The sequence below is a fragment of the Bactrocera dorsalis genome, chromosome 4 (genome assembly GCF_023373825.1).
Source record: "Bactrocera dorsalis isolate Fly_Bdor chromosome 4, ASM2337382v1, whole genome shotgun sequence".
Lineage (NCBI taxonomy): Eukaryota > Metazoa > Arthropoda > Insecta > Diptera > Tephritidae > Bactrocera > Bactrocera dorsalis.
Window position 1 is genome coordinate 35275778 of NC_064306.1, and position 21296 is coordinate 35297073.

At 38.6% G+C, this 21296-nt stretch overlaps 1 protein-coding gene across 1 annotated transcript; it reads right to left on the reverse strand.

Moving 5' to 3' along the window:
• Positions 1 to 1263: 1263 nt before the first annotated feature.
• On the reverse strand, positions 1264 to 21075 carry LOC105227271 (uncharacterized). The gene is made up of 18 exons (XM_049456311.1): positions 20840 to 21075; positions 18644 to 18830; positions 18217 to 18575; positions 17993 to 18146; positions 17774 to 17878; positions 17506 to 17710; positions 17231 to 17434; positions 16803 to 17164; positions 16560 to 16739; positions 15388 to 15596; positions 15010 to 15304; positions 14783 to 14946; positions 14378 to 14710; positions 12440 to 12564; positions 11787 to 12366; positions 11358 to 11708; positions 11188 to 11285; positions 1264 to 9343 (listed from the first exon to the last, which is right to left on the reverse strand). The coding sequence occupies exons 2-18, from the start codon at positions 18722 to 18724 to the stop codon at positions 6804 to 6806; spliced, it is 6345 nt and encodes a 2114-aa protein (XP_049312268.1). The 5' UTR covers positions 18725 to 18830; positions 20840 to 21075; the 3' UTR covers positions 1264 to 6803.
• Positions 21076 to 21296: the final 221 nt, after the last annotated feature.

Consider the following 21296-nt stretch of genomic DNA (forward strand, 5'->3'; position numbering starts at 1 on the left):
CGTTTGTAACTATTTCGAGCTCCAATGGCACATTAATGTGAACAGTTTCCTTTATATTACGTAAAATTACACGTCCAAGATGATTTAGTTAAATGCTTGATAAGCTCTTAGTTCATTGTCTTAAAACTTCAGTTCTAACAAATATTTTCTTATGTCTCTGTAGCACGAACATTTTCTGTAAAGAATTTGCTCACTACAGAATTGACACGACTTTCAGTTTCTGGGAATTCAATTTTGTTCCAATGACCCTTCTCTGGTTCACTGTGTTTGTTGCTAACATGGTCACTCAGCCTATGTGCCTTTTATGATTTTAAGATTTTCAATAACGGTACTATACACAAATTCATTATACTTTGAGCAGGTTATATTAAGTTATATACTATTAAGTTTGGCAAGGAGTTCATAAAACTCAAATACACGTATAAATTACCAGGATGACGAGCTGAGTTGATTAAGCCTAGCCGGTCTATTTAAATGTATGTATATACCCGTATACCTGTTTTTGAGGTATGACCTGAAATTTTGCGCACGCCTTTTTCTCCCCAGGAAGTTGCTCATTTGTCGGAAGCTGCATAAAACTGGCCGGATCGAAAAAACAATATGCATCACCTTGGCATCGGCTTTGGTGTGGTTTATTGGTTTTCGGCTCGTTTTTTTCCCTCCATTCCGATGATTTTTGACTTGTTTGCATGTCAGACTCATAAACCAATACCTCATAGGCAGTTATAATACTCTCCATGAATGTAGGATCGGAATTCGCACAATCAAGCATGTTCAAGGAGACCGGTTAACAGTACTCTTTTTTGAAAAGAAATCAGCTTTATGGCGACGAGCCGAGCAATAACGCGTTTCATGCCCAAAATATCTACCAAAATCATTCGAACCGACTCGCGAGAGATATCGAGCTCTGTTGTTATATCTCTAACACTTGAGAGATCTTCAACGATCTCTCGACCGTCTTTGTGTCGTAGGCTTGTGTTTTGATAAAACTGAATCAACGTAAGCCTTATCCAACATTTGCAACGATTCCGCACTCGAAATTTGGTTATTCTTCTTTACTGGCGTAGAAATCGCTTACGCGGTTATAGCCGACTGAAATTTGGTAAGAAATACAAAAATTGAGACAAATTCTTTGTTCGATATTTTTTTCCATTGCAAAAATCGCAAGGCACTAACTAACAATTATGCATTTGCAAAGTCAATATGCGGACGTGATGCTTTCTTGCCGCCAATATTCCAAGCGATTAAAAGAAAAATACAAAGTTTCGGTAATTTTCTTCTTGCGACAACGCAATGTATTTCACTTATAATTTATTTATATATGTATGTATGTATGTTTGTATTTATTACTTTTTTTCTTTAGTTCATAGATCACCTAAATATTGTACAGTTAGTTTAGTTGTGAAATAATAAATATGAATTGATTTTTAGCATATTACTAGGTAGTTATTTATGTATATATGTATACACTTTATATATATGCATGTATATATATACTTATTACTGTAGGCCTTTGCTTCGCTACAAATACAGCTTGACATTTTAATCAACTATTAGGATAACTCTTTAAACTATTGTTACATTGGGCCTACGCTGGCGTTCATAGCAGGCTACAAATTATATATGCATGTATGTATTGGAGTACATAGTAATACATATTTATATAAGTTTTTTAATTATTAAGTTTAAGATTCGATCAATCGTTTTTTTTTTGTTTTCTCTAATTTTTTGCTGCTCTTTTGCATATTTATGTTCGAATGACGCTTAACGCAAAACGATTGTTTTTTTTTGTTTTTGTTGTATTTTTTTTGTTGTAATTTTTTTTGCTTAATATACAATCTTGTTGTCAGTTGTTTTATGTTGTTGCATATTTGCACATATACATATGTATGCATGTATGTATGCCTCTAACAAACTAGAAACTAACCTCACTTCACGCCAAGAACAATAATATTAATGAATAATAGTTGCATTTATTCTGTTTTGCTTACGCTAAGACTTAATTTACGCAAAAACTTAATGCTAATTTCAATAATCAGTTGAACGTAAACACCAGCGCGTGTATGCATTAGGTGAAAATGTATGTGTGTGTGTTGAGTTCAAAATATTTTGTATTTCTATACAAAACAAATCGCTTGCAATTCCGAAATGCATTTTCTTCGGCTAAATCGCATTTCTTTTCACGGTTATACGCTTGTTTTTGTTGTTGTTGTAGTGGCGTAAAGAAATTTTTAAAGACATGCCGTCGAAGTGACCATTCTCAGGCGGTGCTAAACCGTGTGCTTGCCTTCATCGTATTAGCCGCTCTTTGCAAAGCATATTTTTCTAACGGTAACTCAACTAGTAACACAAAAAGTTTGTAATTTCAACTTTTTGTCGTTCCAACTAATATAATTACGAAAAATTTCGACGTCTTCGTAGGATACTAACTTAATAAATCAGCAAATACATAAAAAAAACAAAAACAAAAACAAATATTATAAAACAAAATCGTATAAATAATTAAATTCATTTAGCTACTCGTACTAATATGTAAATTAACTATTACTTTTGTATTTGTTGTATTTATAGTATGTAGTTTAATAGGAAACAAAAATGCAGTTACATTGTTTATTTATTTTGTATTTGTTGTTGTTGTTTTTTTACTTACGATTTGCAATTACTTTAAAACTAGGCTAGCTTCACTTGAGTGTACATGTGTGTGTGTGTATGCATGTATGTTTGTATGTTTTATGGTACTAGTTCGTGTTGCTCAAAGGAACTCATATGTAAAAAGCAAAATTAATTGAAAATATATGTATATATACATATATAATAGTACTATATATATGTGTATGTATATGTATATAAGTAACTCGAAGACGAAAAAGCAAAACAGAATAAATATTTGTACATAATTGCGCAGAGTCGAGGGCAATAAAATTGTTTAAAAAGGGTAGTTTAAGAGCTGCACGCGCTTATACGATATATATACATACATATGTACATATGTATATATACATATATTAGGATGACCGTTATGTCACAAGTTAATTTTTTGTTTTTGTAAACATCGCCAGAAGTTTTACTTTTTACACTAAAACAAAGAAACCAACGTATACAAACTATTTGCAATCACTTGTGTTACTCATACGACATGGTGTACCTGTTTGAAAACATTTGAAGCATAACTTTAACTGCGTATAACTTTTAAAATAAACATTTTATGAAAAAAATTATTAAAACCTTTTTTGTAGAGCGGAAAATTTTGTATTTAAATATGACTATTTTAAAGTTTTAGGTTCAACTGCTTAGGAGGTAAACATTTAAATGCAAAAGCAAAAAAAATCGCTGTAAAATGCATGGAACACTAAAATGATTTAGAAGCGGTTTAACTTCAAAATAAAAAGTTTGTTTACACTAGATCTGCTTTTAAGCAAAAACTGCAACTAAAGTGGGTGGCCACATTAATATATAAATGTATATATGAACAAATATAAATACAGATATATAAGCGCATTAGCAGCTCTCAAACCATTAGCGCTATAGCTTTGTAGGAATTAAAAAAAAAACATTTGTTACTTAAAGCAAATATCTTCGCACATTTTTTCAATTTGTTTTGTTTAGTTTTGTTGAAATTATTTCTTAGTGGCAGTTGAGAGTTTTGGTGTTATGTATTAATTCGTATTATTTATATTTCGCTATATTTGTGGTAAGTTATTGCAAATGTGTTAAAAAAAAAAACATATTTAAACATATTTTAATACTTATGAACTGTTAATTTCTTTGCCTCTATCACTTTTATGTACATATGTATGTATGCATGAGTTTTCACATTTCTTTACAATTTATTTGCTTTTGTACAATATACACGTATGTGTGTATGTGTATGTATTTTTGTATTTAAGGTTTCGGAAAATGCCACCAGCTGCAGTTCATTTCATTTTATTTTACTTTTTAGCTTATTATTTTGTGTTTTTGTTGTCTTTTGCGTTTGTTTACTGTTTATATACTAAATAGGAAATTCGTTTGTCGGCATATTGCTGTAATAAAATCGTAACTAACTATTGTAGAAATGCATTTGAATTGAACTATAATGTGTGAGCTGATATATGTATGCATGTATGTATGCATGTAGTATGCATGTATGTATGTATGTTTGTTCGTATATCGTTAGGATAAAGTCTTAACATTCCAGTTTATGTTTGTACATGCATATTTGTGTACTTTTGGTGGAGCTGTGCTTGAGTGAAGGTATTTATTTTTGGAAAAAAAAACTTAGAAAAAAAATTTAGAAAAAATTATTTAAAAAAAAAATGATTTTAGAAAAAAAAATGATTTTAGAAAAAAAAAATGATTTTAGAAAAAAAAGATTTTAGAAAAAAAAATTAGAAAAAATGATTTTAGAAAAAAAATTTTAGAAATAAAATGATTTAAAAAAAAAAATTTTAGAAATGAAATGCTTTAAAAAAAAAAAGTTTTAGAAATAAAATGATTTTGGTAAGAAATGATTTTAGGGAAAAAAAGATTTTAGAAAAAAATGATTTTAGAAAAAATAGATTTTAGAAAAAAAAATTAACAAAATAATAATTTTAGAATATCGAAAGTTTAGAAAAAAAAGTTTAGAAAAAAATATAGAAAATATTTAAGAAAAAAATGATTTTAGAAAAAAAAGATTTTAGAAAAAAAATGATTTTAGAAAAAATAGATTTTAGAAAAAAATGATTTTAGAAAAAGAAAATTTTAGAAAACAAAAAAAAGATTTTAGAATAAAATAAAAATTTTAGAATATCGAAAGTTTAGAAAAAAAATGTTCAAAAAAAAAATATAGAAAAAAAGTTTTAAAAAAATGATTTTAGAAAAAAAAAATTTTAGTAAAAAATATTTTAAAAAGAAAAAAATTTAGAAAAAAAAATCATTTTAGAAAAGAAAGATTAAAAAAAAAAAAATAAAAAAAAATAGAAAAATAATTGAGTTTAGAAAAACAAAAATTTTAGAAAAAAATAAAATTGTTTTTTTCTTTCTGCATTTCTCTATCTGATTTAAGCCAATTGTCTGTTCGATTCGCGTTAAACATTAATTGAAATTAAATATTAAAAAAAAAACTTAGCTTTTCCCAAAATAAATTCGAAAATAGCTATTCGCCACCGTCAAAGTACACAAATATGCATGTATGTATGTAGTTATATTGCTTTAGAAAACATTATCGAGGAACAACTGTTGTACAGGAAAAACTAGGAGAGTTCAGGATATTGGAAAAAAATATTTAAATTAGAATTGTCCGGCTACAAGTACAAAATTCGATGAAGTCAAAAATAATATTAATATAGTTTTTATGCAAATTATAGGCAACCTAGAAAATTAACCACATATTATGCGTTCACAAATTATTGTTTTTCAACGTTAAATGTTGCATAATGTTTATATTTCCTGCAAACAGATAGTGGAATTAAATTTTTCATACAAAAATTTTGTTAAATGATGACAATATAATGTTAATATCAGAAATAATAGCCGATTCACACAAAACTTCACTTGCTGTGTTTGACAATTCAGCAATTCATGCTGCAACAACAGCGAAGAAAGCGAATCCGTGCTTCTGTCTAATAAAAACGACCAGTTGCTTGGTGCTTGGAAAGGCGTAAAAAGTTGGGATTGTCCAACATTGTTCTTCGCTTTGCATTGCTTCGATGTGAATGAAATCATATAAAAGCATGCATCGAACTTAGCATATGTAGCAAATTTTGTATGTGAATCAGCCATAAAACGTCTACTAACCACGTTCTACCTTTCTTATGTCTGTAATCCTAACAGTTTGTAGCTTTAAATGGACCATATATAACAGTTGCATATGTACTCTCCCACTACTTTCCTGCAGTGTGCCTATTTTACTTCAAAATTTTATGCTTATTTATTCCTACGATTTTTTCTAACTGTAACTACATCACTCACGGCGCCAACATCTCAACAAATCCGATTTATTTTTGCTTTTTGCACACGCTAGCAGCAAGTATGCGCTTAATAATGCAATATATGGCGTGTAATCAAAGAAATATCATCAACCAAAGTAGTCTTAATTGTTATATAACTGTAACTATACAATGCATTTATATCTTTTTTTTTAATTTTTTTCAATCATTGCTTCGGATACATTTTGTTTATATGTATTTACATATACTAGACTTTAGAATATACGTTTGCAACACAAATTTAGCAAATTTTTCAAGAAAAATACAAGCCATTTTCATTTTCAATTTAGTGATACCCAGTGCTAGCTGGAGAGCCTGCTTTTAATAATAATTTTGTTTACTATTTAATTTAATTTTTGTTTGAAAATATATTTCTTGCTATAATTACACAGTTAATTGAAGCTCGGTTTCTATTAGCTTAGTGATTTTATGAAAAACTTTGAACTTAAGCGGAAAAGTAGTAGCAGTTTCGAAAAAATCTAATAGCGAAGTATATAAAGTCGCTTATAAATATATATAAATGTACAGTGCTAACAATTGCAGATACTTTTCGAAAATCGTGTAATAAATGTACGCTCTTACACAAACTTCAATAAGCCAACCGAACTAAGCAAACACTATAAAACTGCTCTCGACTTGAGCTTGACAAAAGAAATCACTTTTTAGAACTTAGTCTATAGTCCCATGCATACTAGGCATAATTCAATCCCTATTGCTAGAAGCAAGAACTCAAAAATAAATACGGTTTCAATCAGCTGTTGACAGGCAGGAGACCAACAAAGTGGGTGGGGTGGTGGGTAAGCGGGAAATAATATTGAATTGAGAAGTGTCGATTGGTTTTTTGTTTTGGTGCATTTAAGTGTCAGTGGCTTTTGTGTCCATTTTATGCGCCTGCAAGCGTTTCTCACAGTACAAACTGCCGATGGGCTTCGCCAGCGACGCCGCCAAGCTCTTAGTTATTGTTAGTGTATTAGCGTTACTCGTCGCGCTCGTTGTTGGCTGATTGCACGCAGCAACATTGTGTTTCGCGTTCAATGGGTCAATCGCAGCGACGCCAGCGGGAGCGGGAGCGTTGCTGTTGTTGCTAATGGTAGTGGTAGTGGTTGTAGTGGTGCCGAGTGTCGTTTCAGTGCTGCCTTCTTCAGTGTGTATGTATTGCATTTGTGGCGTAATGCCCGCTGTGTATGATTGCCGCATGATGGGCAGACGATAGTGGAAATTGGCGTTGCTGCTGCTAGTTGCTGTCGACGTGGTGCCGGTGTTTTTTGTTGTTAGTGAATTTGGCGTTTGCTTTGTTGCGCCCATCGTGAACGGTCCACCATTTGCGTCAACTCCTTGCTGCGTACAGCTGCTACGCCGCAGAATTGCGCCATCAATGTGGGTGGTGGTGTTGGCGGCGGGCATTGTGGCAGCGGCAGCGGCGGCGGCGGCGACAGCACTTTCCGTTTTCCAATTTGCACTATTGCGGCTACGATCTGTAATGGGAAATTTATTTTTCGTACAACTCAAGTCCAATTCAAGCGTATAAAAACGGCCGCGTGTATACTTTTTATTTTGGTTTTCTAATATGCTCGTTCCACCCGTGTTGTTCGCGCCACCGATGCCGATGCCGGCGCCACAACTGCTGATGCCCGTGCTTGTGCTCGTGCCGACGCTGCCGCTGCTCACGCTCGTACTTATATTCGCATTCAAATTCGTGCTGCTGCAGCTCGTATTCACATTAGCATTCGCATTGTTGTTATTGTTGTTGTTGATGTTGCTATTGCTGCTTATACTAATGTGCTCCGTCATATTGTTGTCCGAAAATCCGCTGGCCATCGTCGGTTGTCGCGATATCGTACAAATACTGCTCCGATTGCTGCTGTTCGTCGTTTGTTCGCTGCTGCAATTACTGCTACTGATCGTCGGCTGACTGGAGGCGGTGTTTGTGCCGGTCGTATTGCATGAAAATGCCGCCGTCGTCGACGAGGCAGGCGTGAGGGAACACCGTTGTATCGCAATGCCATCCACTTCGTCCACGTCGTCGTTGGTCAACACGGATGGTGCCGCAATCCACTGCGTCGAACGATTCGTGTCTTCATAATCGCTTTCATCGCTATCGGAGGTGATGCGCAACTCATTGCGCATTTCGCGACCCAACGACGAAGTGACACTCACCGAGGCGGATGTGTTGCCGTGCGTTTTGGCTTTTGTACGCGCATCCATTTTGTCCTCACGATTATTATCACCTTTTAATTTCGTTTTCACATTTAGTTCAGCCTTTGTTGTGCCATCCTGCAGCAGGTTTTCACAGCTGGTCTCGTAAACACTAGCCAGTGGTTGCAGCTTGCCGCTGAGATGCGCTACCGTCTTGTGCGTCGGCATATAGCCCAAGCCGGCTATGCTTTGTGTTGTTAATACCTTCGTAGTGCCACCGCTTACTTCCGCACCAATACCACCAGCGCCAATAGCGCCCAATGCAGCGGACGCACCACTCTTACCTTTGGTTGCGCGCGAGCTGCCGCTCAGCTCATGCAAGCGCTCCACTTCATTGCGGTCGCGCTCGAAATCCATATACTTCTCCTTTTTCAGTAGAATATCAGAGGGCTCCGCATAGAACGAGTCGAAATTCAAGTCGAGAAATAGTTCCTGTAGAAATCGACGCGCATTCATGCGATAACTGCTGCGCCCCAGCGTTTTGCACACCTCGGAATAGAGGCAAATATCTTGGAAGGCCGCCGGATGCTTCTGCTTCAGCTCCAGCAGTGCCTTCTTCGTCAGCCGCGCACTGACCGGGTTGGCCAGACGTTGCACGTTGAACAATATGTTGGCGGTCAGGCGATCGGGCATGCTCTCCTCGCTCAGTATGCTTTCCGGTGAGTTGAATGAGATGTCCGATAGCTGTATTGTGGAGGAGCTTTGCGCGTTTTGCTGCGGCGCTTGTGACTTCGTACTCGACTGTTGTATGCTTGGCAGTTGTTGTTGTGCGACTGGTGGCTGTTTGTTGGTCTTACGCGCAACGTGTGTAGTTGTTGTGGCACCCACTAACGTACCACTGCTGGTATAAAGTTCACCGCCTGTGGTGAGAGCGGCACCCGCGGCGGCGGCGTCACTATCCAGGCGTTGTGTATGTGTGCGATTGCGTCGTGCACGTGAGCAGTGGAGGCAATTGTTGCGTCCGTGCTTGGCGCCCAGCCATTTCGAACGCTTACTCACCGACGACACGTCCGAAAGCGACGATATAACCGAAGATTCATCGCCGCATTCATTGTTCAGAGAATCGTTGAGGAACTGTTGATTCGCCGTAAGCAAATTTATATCCATCAAATCCTGATCTTGTATGTCGCGTGAGACGTAGGTGCGTCCCACATTGCGGGTAGGGAAGAGATCAAGCAGATTTTTCGGAAGACAAATACCTGTAAGTAAGAGGCGGAATTAGTTTTGGTATTCTATATAACAAAATGAATGGAAAAATTACAAAATATAATAAAGACAAGAAGAAACATCAAACTACGGTTGCACCGATGCTATACACTGCACAAATACAGAAGATGCCAAAAAATAACTTGATTTTGATCATTTAGATCGTGTGAGACCTACATATGTGCGCGTATATACATACAGGCTGACAGATGCTCCTCGCTTTGATACGATACATAACCCAAAAAATCTTCAATATTTGTTGGAACTATAAACAATATAACCATTTCTCATCAGATTGTCCTGTCTATTTCAGCATGAACCAGTGCGATTGGCCTGAAAATTCTCTTTCATTTGACACCAAAATCATCAAAATCGGTTCAGAATTACCCGAGTTATTGCCATTCAAAGTTCTCTTTTTTCTCATACCAAGCAAATGCTCTGCTCTGCTCGGGTGGGCAGCGCTGCTCTGGATCTGTAATTTTTGTAGATCACAAAATCGCCGATTTCTACCAGGCGACCATAAATGAGCAGGAGGTGGATGCCAAAAAAAGTGGCTGGTACATGTAGATATGTATGTTCATGGGTGTAGGTATGTAAGCATGATATATGTATGCACATATGCACGCGGCCGACCAGCCGTATGTAAGTGTACATGTGGGCCAACGGATGCGACAGGGATAACGGATGTGACCCAAGCGGATGTGTATAAACCGGAACCGGAAATGCACCATGCTCCAACTCGAACCGGATATGAATGACCGGAAACGGAAGTGACCAACCGGAGGTGGAAATTATTAACCGGAAGTTGCGGTGGGGGGTGCGTGGTTACAGGAAGTTAGTAGATGTTCCGGGCTCATAATATCCGATTACCAAGCAGCTTCCTGCCAGACATTACATCCGCTTGTATGAATATCCGGACGACCACTTCCGCTTCCGGTTGGCAACTTCCGCATCCGGGAATTTATATCCGGTTTGGGTTGGTGCATGGCACATTTCCGGTTCCGGTTTATACACTTCCGCTTGGGTCACATCCGTTATCCATGTCGCATCCGTTGGCCCACATATGCGCATACATACTTGCTGGTCGGCCGCATATATGTATACATACTTACCCACATATATGCTTACATACCTACACCCATGAACATACATATTTATATGTACCAGCCACTTTTTTTTGGCATCCACCTGCTGCTCATTTATGGGCGCCTGGTAGAAATCGACGATTTTGTGATTTACAAAAATCGCAGATCCCAAGCAGCGCTGCCCACCTGAGCAGAGCAGAGCATTTGCTTTGTATGAGAGACAAGAGAACTTTGAATGGCAATAACTCGGTTAAATCTGCACCGATTTTGATGATTTTGGTGTCAAATGAAAGGGAATTTCCAGGGCAATCGCACTGGCTCATGCTGAAATTTGTAACAAATAACCGGGAATAAAAGATAGCCGATTGAAGTAAACTAGTACACTCGTTTAATATTTTACTTTAAAATTACCCTATTTCTAAGATTAACTTAAGTTTTTAGAGCGACATGCACACCAATTTTCAGTATTTAAGGTTAGAGAAAGTTAGTTCTATACGAGTCTGTGGAACTACGCAAATGAAAGTTAATGGTATTACTCGTAATTATTTCAAAACCTTTTATGAAATTACAAAAACAAAACCAAAAAGGTTTCACAAAATTTACTCAGATGAATGCCAAGAAATAATTTTTTAATAAATATATATTTTTTAATAAAATTAAAATTATTTTGCTACTTAATCTACTCGTTTCTTAAGTAACTGTACTAATAATAAATATTGACAATATTTAATAATCGCCAATGTTTAATTTACCTGCATAGCAAGGGCCTTTCAAATCGTTTTGTGCTAAAAACTTTGGTGCCGCCAGTGTTGGCAACGGTACCTGCTGCAATTCCTCAAAATCCAAACGCCTGAAAGTATATACGTCCACACATAGTAAATAAAAACATGCATATTTGATGCCAATTCCAAATACAACTTACGGTATGCGCAGCGACGATTGCCGATCCAAGCTGCGCACTTTCATGCGACGCTGCGATTCGCCAAAGGAAGATTTGCGTGGACGCATCACCGACGAACCGAGCGAGAGAAACTCGATGCGATCGATAATGTCGTAAACGTCTGTCGCCGACTCGGAGACCATCGGTCGGCAGTACTTTCGCAATGAACGTAGCTGCGCATAGCCTTTTATATCCGCCGGACTGAGTGAGGTATTCAGATATGAAGCACCAACCAAGGAGGTGCCACGCAGTAGGAGACTTCTTTGCGGTTGCACATCGACAACCAGATTCGACATGCTCGGTATAGGACTCAAGGGAAATTGCTGAAAATCGCTGCAAGATTGAACATTTCATTAATATAGTGTGGACTTTTCAAAAATTTATTGAAAAACTTTGCAAACAAGCGCTCACCCCACATTCTGTATGCGCATGGTCACCGACTCACAACTGCTCACACCCGATGTATTCGAATCGGTGCACGAGTTGTAACGTATGCGATGCGCCGGATGTTGCACGCCCATAGCGCCGATGGCCGTGCCGCTTATTAGACTGATCACATCCGTGGTTTTCGACTCCGACAGTGAGCGCTGATGTTTGCTATGGCGCATATATGTGCTCTCCGGTAGGGTTTTCGATTTGGCGCTAACCGTTTGCTGCAGCGTCGGCTGGTGTTGTGGTTGCGGTTGAGGCGGCTTTGTCGTGGCTATATCATCGCAAGTCTTACTGCTGTCCGCCGTGGTATTAGCATCTGGCGCTTCGGAGCTAGCGCTGGCGGCGCCGCCATCATGACCCGTCGTACTGCTGCTGCTCAAGAGCAAATTCCAATAGCTACCCGTATATGAGCCGTCGATTTGATCATCAATGCCTGTGTAATTGTACGGGGGCATATCTTCGTAATGATGCCGCACCGGCGTGTAGTTATTCGACATCCAATCTTCCGGCTGATGCACTGGCCAAACTGTGTTGCGATCGTGCCGCACACTCAACCAATCTGTAGAAGAGTATGTGTAACAATAAATTCAAAGCAATGTGTATATTTAATAGAAAAGGCCGAAATTACGTACTTAGCTTGTAGAGTATATTAGCACCGTCGTTTGTACCGCCAATCAGACCCAGCACATTGAAGCAAGTGGCTCGTATTGAGTATACGACACATTTTGTTGCCAGTATGACCAATTTCTCGTAGATTCTGCAATGCAACAAACAAAAATTATTGAAGAAAATGATCCAAGAATCAAAATAAGGTAAATAAATATGCCAATATTGTTTATAATGGGTAGTCGAAAAAGCCTTTTCGTATTTTGTCAATAGATGTCGTTGCAGTCGTATATCGTGGATCAAATACGACAATAATGTGTGAAAAAGATCATGGTTCAAGCGTGGCGAAGCTCAACAAATGGTCGTAAAGCCAGGATTGACGCAGATTGGAAAGGAATCATTCACTATGAGCTGATCCAACCTGGTCGAACGATTGATTCTACATTTTACTGTCAACAACTGATGATATTGAAGCAAGCAGTCGAAAAAAAACGGCTAGAACTGATCCATCAGGGCGCTAGACTACACACATATGATGACTGGGGAAAAAACTGGGAGAGCTTGGCTGGGAAGTTTTAATCCATCCACCATATAGCCCTCACCTTGCACCATCAGACTACCAATTATTTCGACCAATGCAGAAGTTGAAGAATTTGATTATAAATACGAAACGACTTTTTCGACTACCCAGTATAATCAATTTTATGAATGCAAAGAAGGATTTTTCTGGAAGAAATGCGAAACAAATCATTGTTTGTTGTTTTAAAAGATAAACCTGTAAACCTGTTAAAAAGACGATTGCAATTCTTGTAAATTGAAGAAATATCCAAAAAGGTCTTTTTAAGGGACAAATTCACCACTTAAATCTACAGTTTAGAACATGGGTGAACTTAAGGAGTACAGGGGTTTACAGGTTTCAAAAAATCCAATTTGTTGAAGGCACGGAAAGCATTCTCCGAAATAGCCTTGAGAGCTGAGGTGCATGCTGCTTGGATCCCCTCTGTCATGTCAAAGTGCGTGCCTTTCATCGGCCTTTTTAGGCAAGGAAACTTATAAAGTCCGGGAGGCCACACCTGAGCTGTAGGGCGGCTGTAGAGGCGTTGGGATGCCGGTCTTGGTTAGGTAGCTGTTCATAAGAAAGGCGGTGTGAGCCGGGGCGATGTCGTGGTGCAACTTCCAATCGCTGCGATGTCTTGTCGGACCCGATTTACCCTTCGTTTGAGCCTCTTGAGAACTTCCGCATAAAACTTGGCGTTGACGGTTTGTCCAAGAGGAACAAATTCATGGTGGACGATGCCTTTGATGTCATAAAAGAAAAAAGGCCTCCCAGCACGGTCTTCATCAGCCACCTTTTCCCGGCCCTCCAAAAAGGCACCGAAATATACCATTTCTTGCTAAAGCAGCCTCTGGGTTAGCATACTTGATCATATCAAACGTGTTTGTCGCAGATTTAGCGAGTTTCACACAGATTTTAATCGCGTACCATTCCCAGAAACACGTCGCGCGAAAATGTTTGTCCTGACATTCCAAGTGCTCGGAGACAACTAGCCAGTCGTTCTTTCGTTAGCAAGGAACGCCCTCTACCGAATCCAGTCGATGCGCGCACGCTCCGTAGTGCAGTCGCGACGGAAGATAATCAGTCCTATCACTTTCCGGACAAACCCTGTATTTGAAAAAAAACATGTCGCGGACTATTCACTGAAATTTTAATTTTTTGTAAAAAATTGCTCCAAAATTCCAATTTTCACGTATTTTTTTCCTTTTAGATGATCCTGTAAGGAGTTATCCTGTCAGCGCGGGCGCAACTTTTTCCCGAGGTGTCACCAGAAATGGCGTCGCAATGGCCGAATTTAAAAAAAAAATGTTGAAAACATGCTTTTTTTACCTAAGGAAACCCATGTAACCCCTTAATTCTTTCCACACAATATTTTAATTTTGTAACTATATAATATTTTCAGACTTACCTCGATCCCGATTCTACGAAATATTCAATTCCATTCGAGTGCGTCGATGCGTGTCCAACGGCCCAAATGGCCGACTTCAATTCCAGACACTCGGCATCATCCGTGCACTTGCCACGACTAATCACGTCAACCAAATGCGGTAAATCGCCATATTTGCGCAATGCCGTTGTACCTTGAGCCGTTTGTACCATTTGCCCGTAGAGATGAGGTGGAATATTTGGAGGAATTATAATCGGTCGGGTATTGCAATTACGACGACTATAGTGCCCATCTTCATTGCGTATGTGCAATGTTAAACTGGAATGTGTATTAGCCTCGACAAGCAGGACATAGCTTTACAAATATAAATACAGTTATTATTATACCATATTTTCTTTTCAGTGTACGCATTTAAGGCTTGCTCACCGTTTATTATAGCCGCTCTTCCAGTACTCAATCTCTTCTTGTATGCGCGCCTGCAAACGATTCAAACCACGCGACAGTGAATAGTAACGCGCCATTATTAAACGTCCGCCATCGCCAAGTGCCTTTAGATCCGGCCATAAGCTAACAATCTCCTCGAGATAATACTAAGAATATTGAAGAATTTAATTATTAGACTTTAAGCAATAAAAACAGGCGATGTAACGCACCTTTTCGTGACAAGCCTCTTCAAGCACATCTAACGCCGCCAAAACGACACTACGATCGGGATCTTTCGTCTGCTGTATGATCAGTGGTATGCCCCAGACCTCGAAATTGTGCAAACGTGCACGCAGTAGCACGGTCAAAAATTGTGTGGCATACAGGCGACCACTACGCACTTTTGCCGCAGTTAAAGCCTTCTCCAACACCTTAAGTGTCACCGATTCTGAGGAGTAATCTAGAGCGGAGACAGCTAGCTTCACATAGCAGACATGATCCGTATTGCGCACCAAATTTTTCAAGCTGCAATTGGAAGATAAATGGGAAATTAATTAGAAAATTTCAAATGTGTAAAATCAGTATTGGCAGCGGGTAGCGCTACTTACTGCTCAAACACAGCCGTGTCGGTTAGTATACGAATACCGTTTTGTGCGCGACACATGCGGCCAATGTATAAAAAATACTGCTGACACATTGTACTACTCATGTGTTGTGGACTAAAGAGGCAGTCGTGTGCACGATTTGATGTGCTCACCGCCAGCAATTGTTTGCTGATGTCCGAAAAGTAATCGGTGAGTATGCGTATGTTCTCCATCTATGGTGAAAAAGGTGAATACATTAAAATGACAGCTTTCAATGATTGGATAGAGGAATTTAAAAAATTATAAAATATAAAAAAATTTAAAAAAATATAAAAAAAAAATTTAAAAAATAAATTAAAAAAAAAAAATTAAAAAAAAAATAAAAAAAAAAAATTATTTAAAAAAAATTAAAAAAATGTAAAAAAAAAAAATATAAAAAAATTAAAAAAAAATTAAAAATAAATTATAAAAAAATTTTAAAAAAATTTAAAAAAATAAAAAAAAAATAAAAAAAAAATAAAAAAAAAATTATAAAAAAATTTAAAAAAATATAAAAACAAAAAAATTAAAAAAAAAAATAATTAAAAAATTTAACAAAAAATAAAAAATATATATATGCAGAAATATATAATAAAAAACAGTAAAGTATAATAAAAAAGTAGGTGTTTAAGTTGCTACAGTATGCAAAACGAAGTTGGGCAAGGGTCACTCCAAATTCTGGGAGCAACTCGAGCTCTTTGTCTGCAATCGGTTTTTGTAGCGGTAGAATTCTGCCCAGTTTAAGGACGGTGATAAAAAAATCGGGTCCGTTCCGACTGTCGTGGCCAAAGATGGACTGTGATCTATCAGTATGTATGGCAGCTATATGCTAATGTAGTCCGATCGATATAATATATTTAGAGTTTGCAGCATTGTCTCGTTCAATAATCCCCGAAAAAGCTTTCATATAAGGACTTAATTTCGAACGATCTGTTTGTATGACAGCTATATCATATAATGGTCCGATGTCGATGGTGCCGACAAATGAACAGCTCTTTAAGGAGAAAGATGCGTGTACCAAATTGCAGATCAATATCTCAAAGCCTGACAAGACAGACAGACGGACAGATGAACATGACTAAGTCGACTCAACTACTTAAGCTGACTATAGTGTTAAACAAAAAAAAAAATTATTATTATAAAGTTCTTTGTTATACCATCGGATTAGCCAGCAGCCAATCAATGAAATCCAAGCCTGCAATAACGAACGCTGGCATAGTTCTTCCAGGTCGGCCCAAGTCTTGGTGAGAAAAGCGATTTTTACTCGGCTTGTAATAGTCCAAGAGCGATTTGAGGAAATTGTTGACCGTATCGTCGATCCTGCGCATTATGTTCGACTGCAGAAAAAATAAAATTAATAAAATGTGTATCATAATGCCACAATTTTAGGCGCAACTTACGCGTAATATGGTGATAATAATATCCCAGTCCCAACCACTATCGTCCGGCGACGACAATACATTCGAATCACGTATTAATTTAGCCACACGTTGGTTCTCGAAGAACGGTAATAGTTTTCGCTTGAAACGGAAGCTTGCACGCCGCGATGAGGATGGTTGCACGTTCGACTCATCGCTGGATGAGACCGAGTCGAGACGCTGCCGATCACTGGTGAGCAGACCACCACCAGTGGCAATACCCAGTGTACCGCCACTGGTCAAATGACCGCCGACTGGTGGCGATTGCAATGCATTGCCACTAAACGAACGTGCATGATCCTGAGCGTTGATTTCACGACGAAACAGACGTGTTTGTATTAAGGCTGAAATAGTGGCAATTATTAGTTGTGATGAAGGGGATTTTTACAGACCACTGTTAATATACTTACATCCCCCTTGTATAATACTATCCAAAAATAAACTACATGATGCAGGACGATTGCGTAGCATTTTTTGGTAATTTTGTAAAGCTGATATTGCGGCGGTGGCGTTTTGATTACCCTGAGTTGCGTGCGAAATTAGTGTCGGCAGTGCCGGGCTGGTGCTGCAGATATCCGCCGGTAAATGTGTATGCATTAAATGCAGAATTTTACCTACAAAAGCAACAATGTAGTAAAAAATATAAAATTTCGGGACAGTTAGTTTCAGAAGGATTTAAACATACCAACTAGCACAGTGGCGCGCACCGACAGATGCGTATCGCTCGATCTGATCACCTCGACGAGTGCATTTAAGAGTCCAGTCTCTAGAAAACAGTATAACAGTAATGACAAATGTTGCTCGCAAACATTTGGCGCACGTGCGGCCAAACTCGGCAAGATAAAGCGTCCTTCCATTGCAACAAAGCCATTGCTGAGCAACCAGGCATCCTGCAATGAAGTAAGTTGTGGTGAAAAATTTCTACTTTTTATTTATTTTTATTGTTTTAGTACCTGAAAGTCTGACGGATCGACAGTCTGCAAGGCTATCGTGTAATCATCCGTCCAGGGCGGTTGTGGTACATTCAAAAGCTCGTAAAGCAAATCCAATATTGCTTTCTGAAAGCGAAATTTTAAATTTGTTAAAATAAATAATAAAAATATCACCTCATAAGAAACATAAAACAATAAATACCCGGAGACGGTAATCACTAACTCAATCCAATTACTTACTCTCACTTCCATTTGATTTAGATACAGCGTATCCACTATTGCTTTTAACCCCGAGGGTTTGCTGGGATTGCAGAACTCAATTGTACCGGTCCAACTGCGCAAAACCGACAGCAATGCCAGGCGGCAACTAGTATAACGCAGCTCACGTGCATCCCTAAAATAGCAACAGGTAGAGTACAAACAATTAGTAAAAAATAAATTTTCATAAAGAAGTCTGTGCATACTTATTTTTGTTCATGATGCCCAAACGGTATGTGAAATCGCAGTAGGGCGCCGCGAGACAATCCAGCCGCACGCCCGATATGTTGCGCGTCTGCGGCCACTCCAGCAAATACAGCAGTACCCCGCACAGGCTCTCGGCGATACGTGGATTGTGACATTCCAGGACGTTGCGTGTGATTGCTGTGACGCCGCCGCAAACGATCAACAGCACAGGATTCAACACCGCGAACTCACATAGTGTGGCTAGGCAGGCGCGCAACATGTTATCGCCGTCTTCAATGCCGCTATCGGCCAGTGACACCAGGCAACGCACGAGCACCGGGTTGATGTCGACCGGCGAAATGGCCAGCATCTTACGAATCTGTAAATGAAATAAAAATTTCGTAAGAATTAATATTAATTTGATGAATTTATTTTGTAGGTACCCACCAATTTCAGTGCTTGCACGCGTTCATCATCGTTCTTCAGTAGCACATCGATGGAGCGGCATACTAAATGTTGCAGCTGCATTGAGTTGAATATTTTGACATCACGTGGTGTCGCCAGCACATAACGGATGGTGCGCAACGCGGCAGCACGCACTTGCGTAAATGTGTGGATTAGCGAGACGCTCAAACTAGAAAAGTGAAAATGCACATAAATTTATTACTAAAGTGTACACTGATTGATATTAACAATAATTAACCAGAAATAATTCGAAATGAGAAAAAAGTATACGATCAAGTCAAATAAAGATGTCATACTAGGAAATTTGCAAATTGTCTTTCATTTTACATAAATATGGAATCCAATCTTGAGGTATGTGACATCAATGTGTTAAAATGAATGCCTAAACAACTATATTGCGCCGCTCTTCATGGAGAACGTTTCCGCTTACGTGTTCTCTGAACAAACCGAACTCTGGCGGCTCCTTCACTGCCCAAATACCAGCGAGGGAGTTGTGGGTGGGAAGAAGCCGTAGGAGGAGAGGGCCAATGAGTTTCTTTACGGATGGGTCAAAACTTGGGCGGAAGGTTGGTGGAGGGATTTACTGTCAGGAGCTCTCTATCAACTCCAGCTTCAGACATCCTGACTATTGTAGTGTTTTTTCCAGCCGACGTTGCAGCCATTAAAGTAGCAGTAGTTCCACTGCTCCGGAGTGCTTCCTCCTTCAGAAAAGTGACCATCCACTCAAATAGCAGGACAGCGATACTAGCTTTGAACTCATTAACAGTGCAGAATGGTTGGTCAAGAAATGCCTACCCTAGCTATCAGTAACACCGCATCTCTTTGTGATAAGACTGGTATGGGAGCCAGACCACAGCGGAATCGCAGGAAATTGTAAAGCTGATGAGCTAGCAGGTAAACGCTTCCAATAATCGCTGACAGTAGAATGGGAACGGGTCGGTGCTCCCGTATCCTTTTATGTTCTACTACTAGATACTAACTGGACTTCGCGAGAGCTTAACCAGCGCTGGGCCTCGGTACATGCGATGTCGCAAAATCCTTTTTGCCCAAGATCGATCGCAAAAGATCTAGTGATCTGTTTGCCCTCAGTAAGGTTAGTCCCTCTCTTCTTCTTCTTCTTCTTAGCCAAGTTAAAAAACAGTGCGCCAGTCGTTTCTTCCTTTCGCAAGGCGCCGATTGGAGATTCCAAGCGAAGCCAGATCTTTCTCCACCTGGTCTTTCCAATGGAGTGGAGAACTTCCTCTTCCTCTGCTTCCCCGGCGGATACTGCGTTGAATACTTTCAGAGCTCTAGCTGTGGGGGTTTTAGGCGACAATTGCCCTATTTGCGTTCATGGAACCTTAGCAGACGCCATCTGCATAAGCTGTATGGAAAAAGACGAGGTGGAAACAACTCAACACTTCCTTCTTGACCGTCCCGCGGTGCAAAGACAGATGTACGGAAATTCACCTACTGGTAGCCAATGGTAAAGGTTCAAATTCAATGCTGCGCTGTGCATACTGCAAGGGTACAGTGCAAGCGGTAGATAAAAAATACACAAAGTTACTGCTCATTCTTTATAGAAGAGGCTCTAGGGACATGACTGGAATTCTCACTACTCACTGTCTGGTGGCGCACTTGTCTGAAGAATGGGGCTGACAAGTAGAGACGACTGCAGAAAATGCAAAGAACGAGTTACCAAAAATAATGGTGCATCACTTGTGAACTTGTCCCGCATTGGCAAGACTACGCTTTTGAGAGCCTTACCTTATGCAACACTGAAAGAGTTCGAGAGTGAAGACACAAAACCTATTGAAATTCAAAGCGCTATCATCCTGAACTGACTCCTTGAATATTGTAATGGTCCTCCTCTGGACCGAAACTGGTGTATGCTTGGCTCACGAGCTTACCAGACTAACATAACCTGTTAGATAATTTGACTTTGATTTTACTAGCCCTCAGCAAGATATTACATTAAACTGAATTCTTTCGCGTTATGCGATCTACTGTCCTGGTTCAGGAATCCCAATTTTGTGTTTTTATCCTTATTTTATCATGACAAAATTCACTTCTAATAGTTTTCATAGTATTTAAAGATCCTTCTACTAGGCGCAAGAAATAGTAACACTTTTTAATTTAAATTTAGTGATGAAGGCGACAGACTTTTAAAATAAACCGAAATAATAGGCGTCTACTTACCAATAGAGCAACTCTTCTGTGTTAAAGCCTAAATAATTTTTTGGATTATGCGCCTCCGTCTGTTGCTGCTTGCACAGTGTTGCCAGACCATTAAGCAAAAATAGGAGTTTTGTATCGCTTGTGTTGCGGCAACACAGCGCTCTATAGATATCATAGGCATTTTCTATGTTATATTTACTGGGGTCCAGTCGATAGTAGTCTTCGTGATCTTGTGGAACTGAAAATAAAAAGAAACGTTAAAAATATGAAATTTTAATGTTTTTCCTATTTAATAATTATGAGAAAGGGCTAAGTTTAGGGAGTAAATGCTATAGGAGCGATTGTGTATGTAGTATAGTAAGTTTTTATTTCTTACATTTATATTAATTATTTGTTTTAATTTAATTTTCAATTTATTATTTTGCATGTTTAAAGTTTTATTTGTTTTTTTTTTTTAGTTTTTTATTATTTAAAATTT

Coding starts and splice junctions, on each gene's coding strand:
- LOC105227271 (XM_049456311.1), bottom strand. CDS start 18,724: ATGCAGCTGCAACATTTAGTATGCCGCTCCATCGATGTGCTACTGAAG. Junction 17,435..17,505: donor GCGCGCCACTGTGCTAGTTG/GTATGTTTAAAT, acceptor TTGCTTTTGTAG/GTAAAATTCTGCATTTAATG. Junction 14,947..15,009: donor AAGAGGCTTGTCACGAAAAG/GTGCGTTACATC, acceptor CAATATTCTTAG/TATTATCTCGAGGAGATTGT.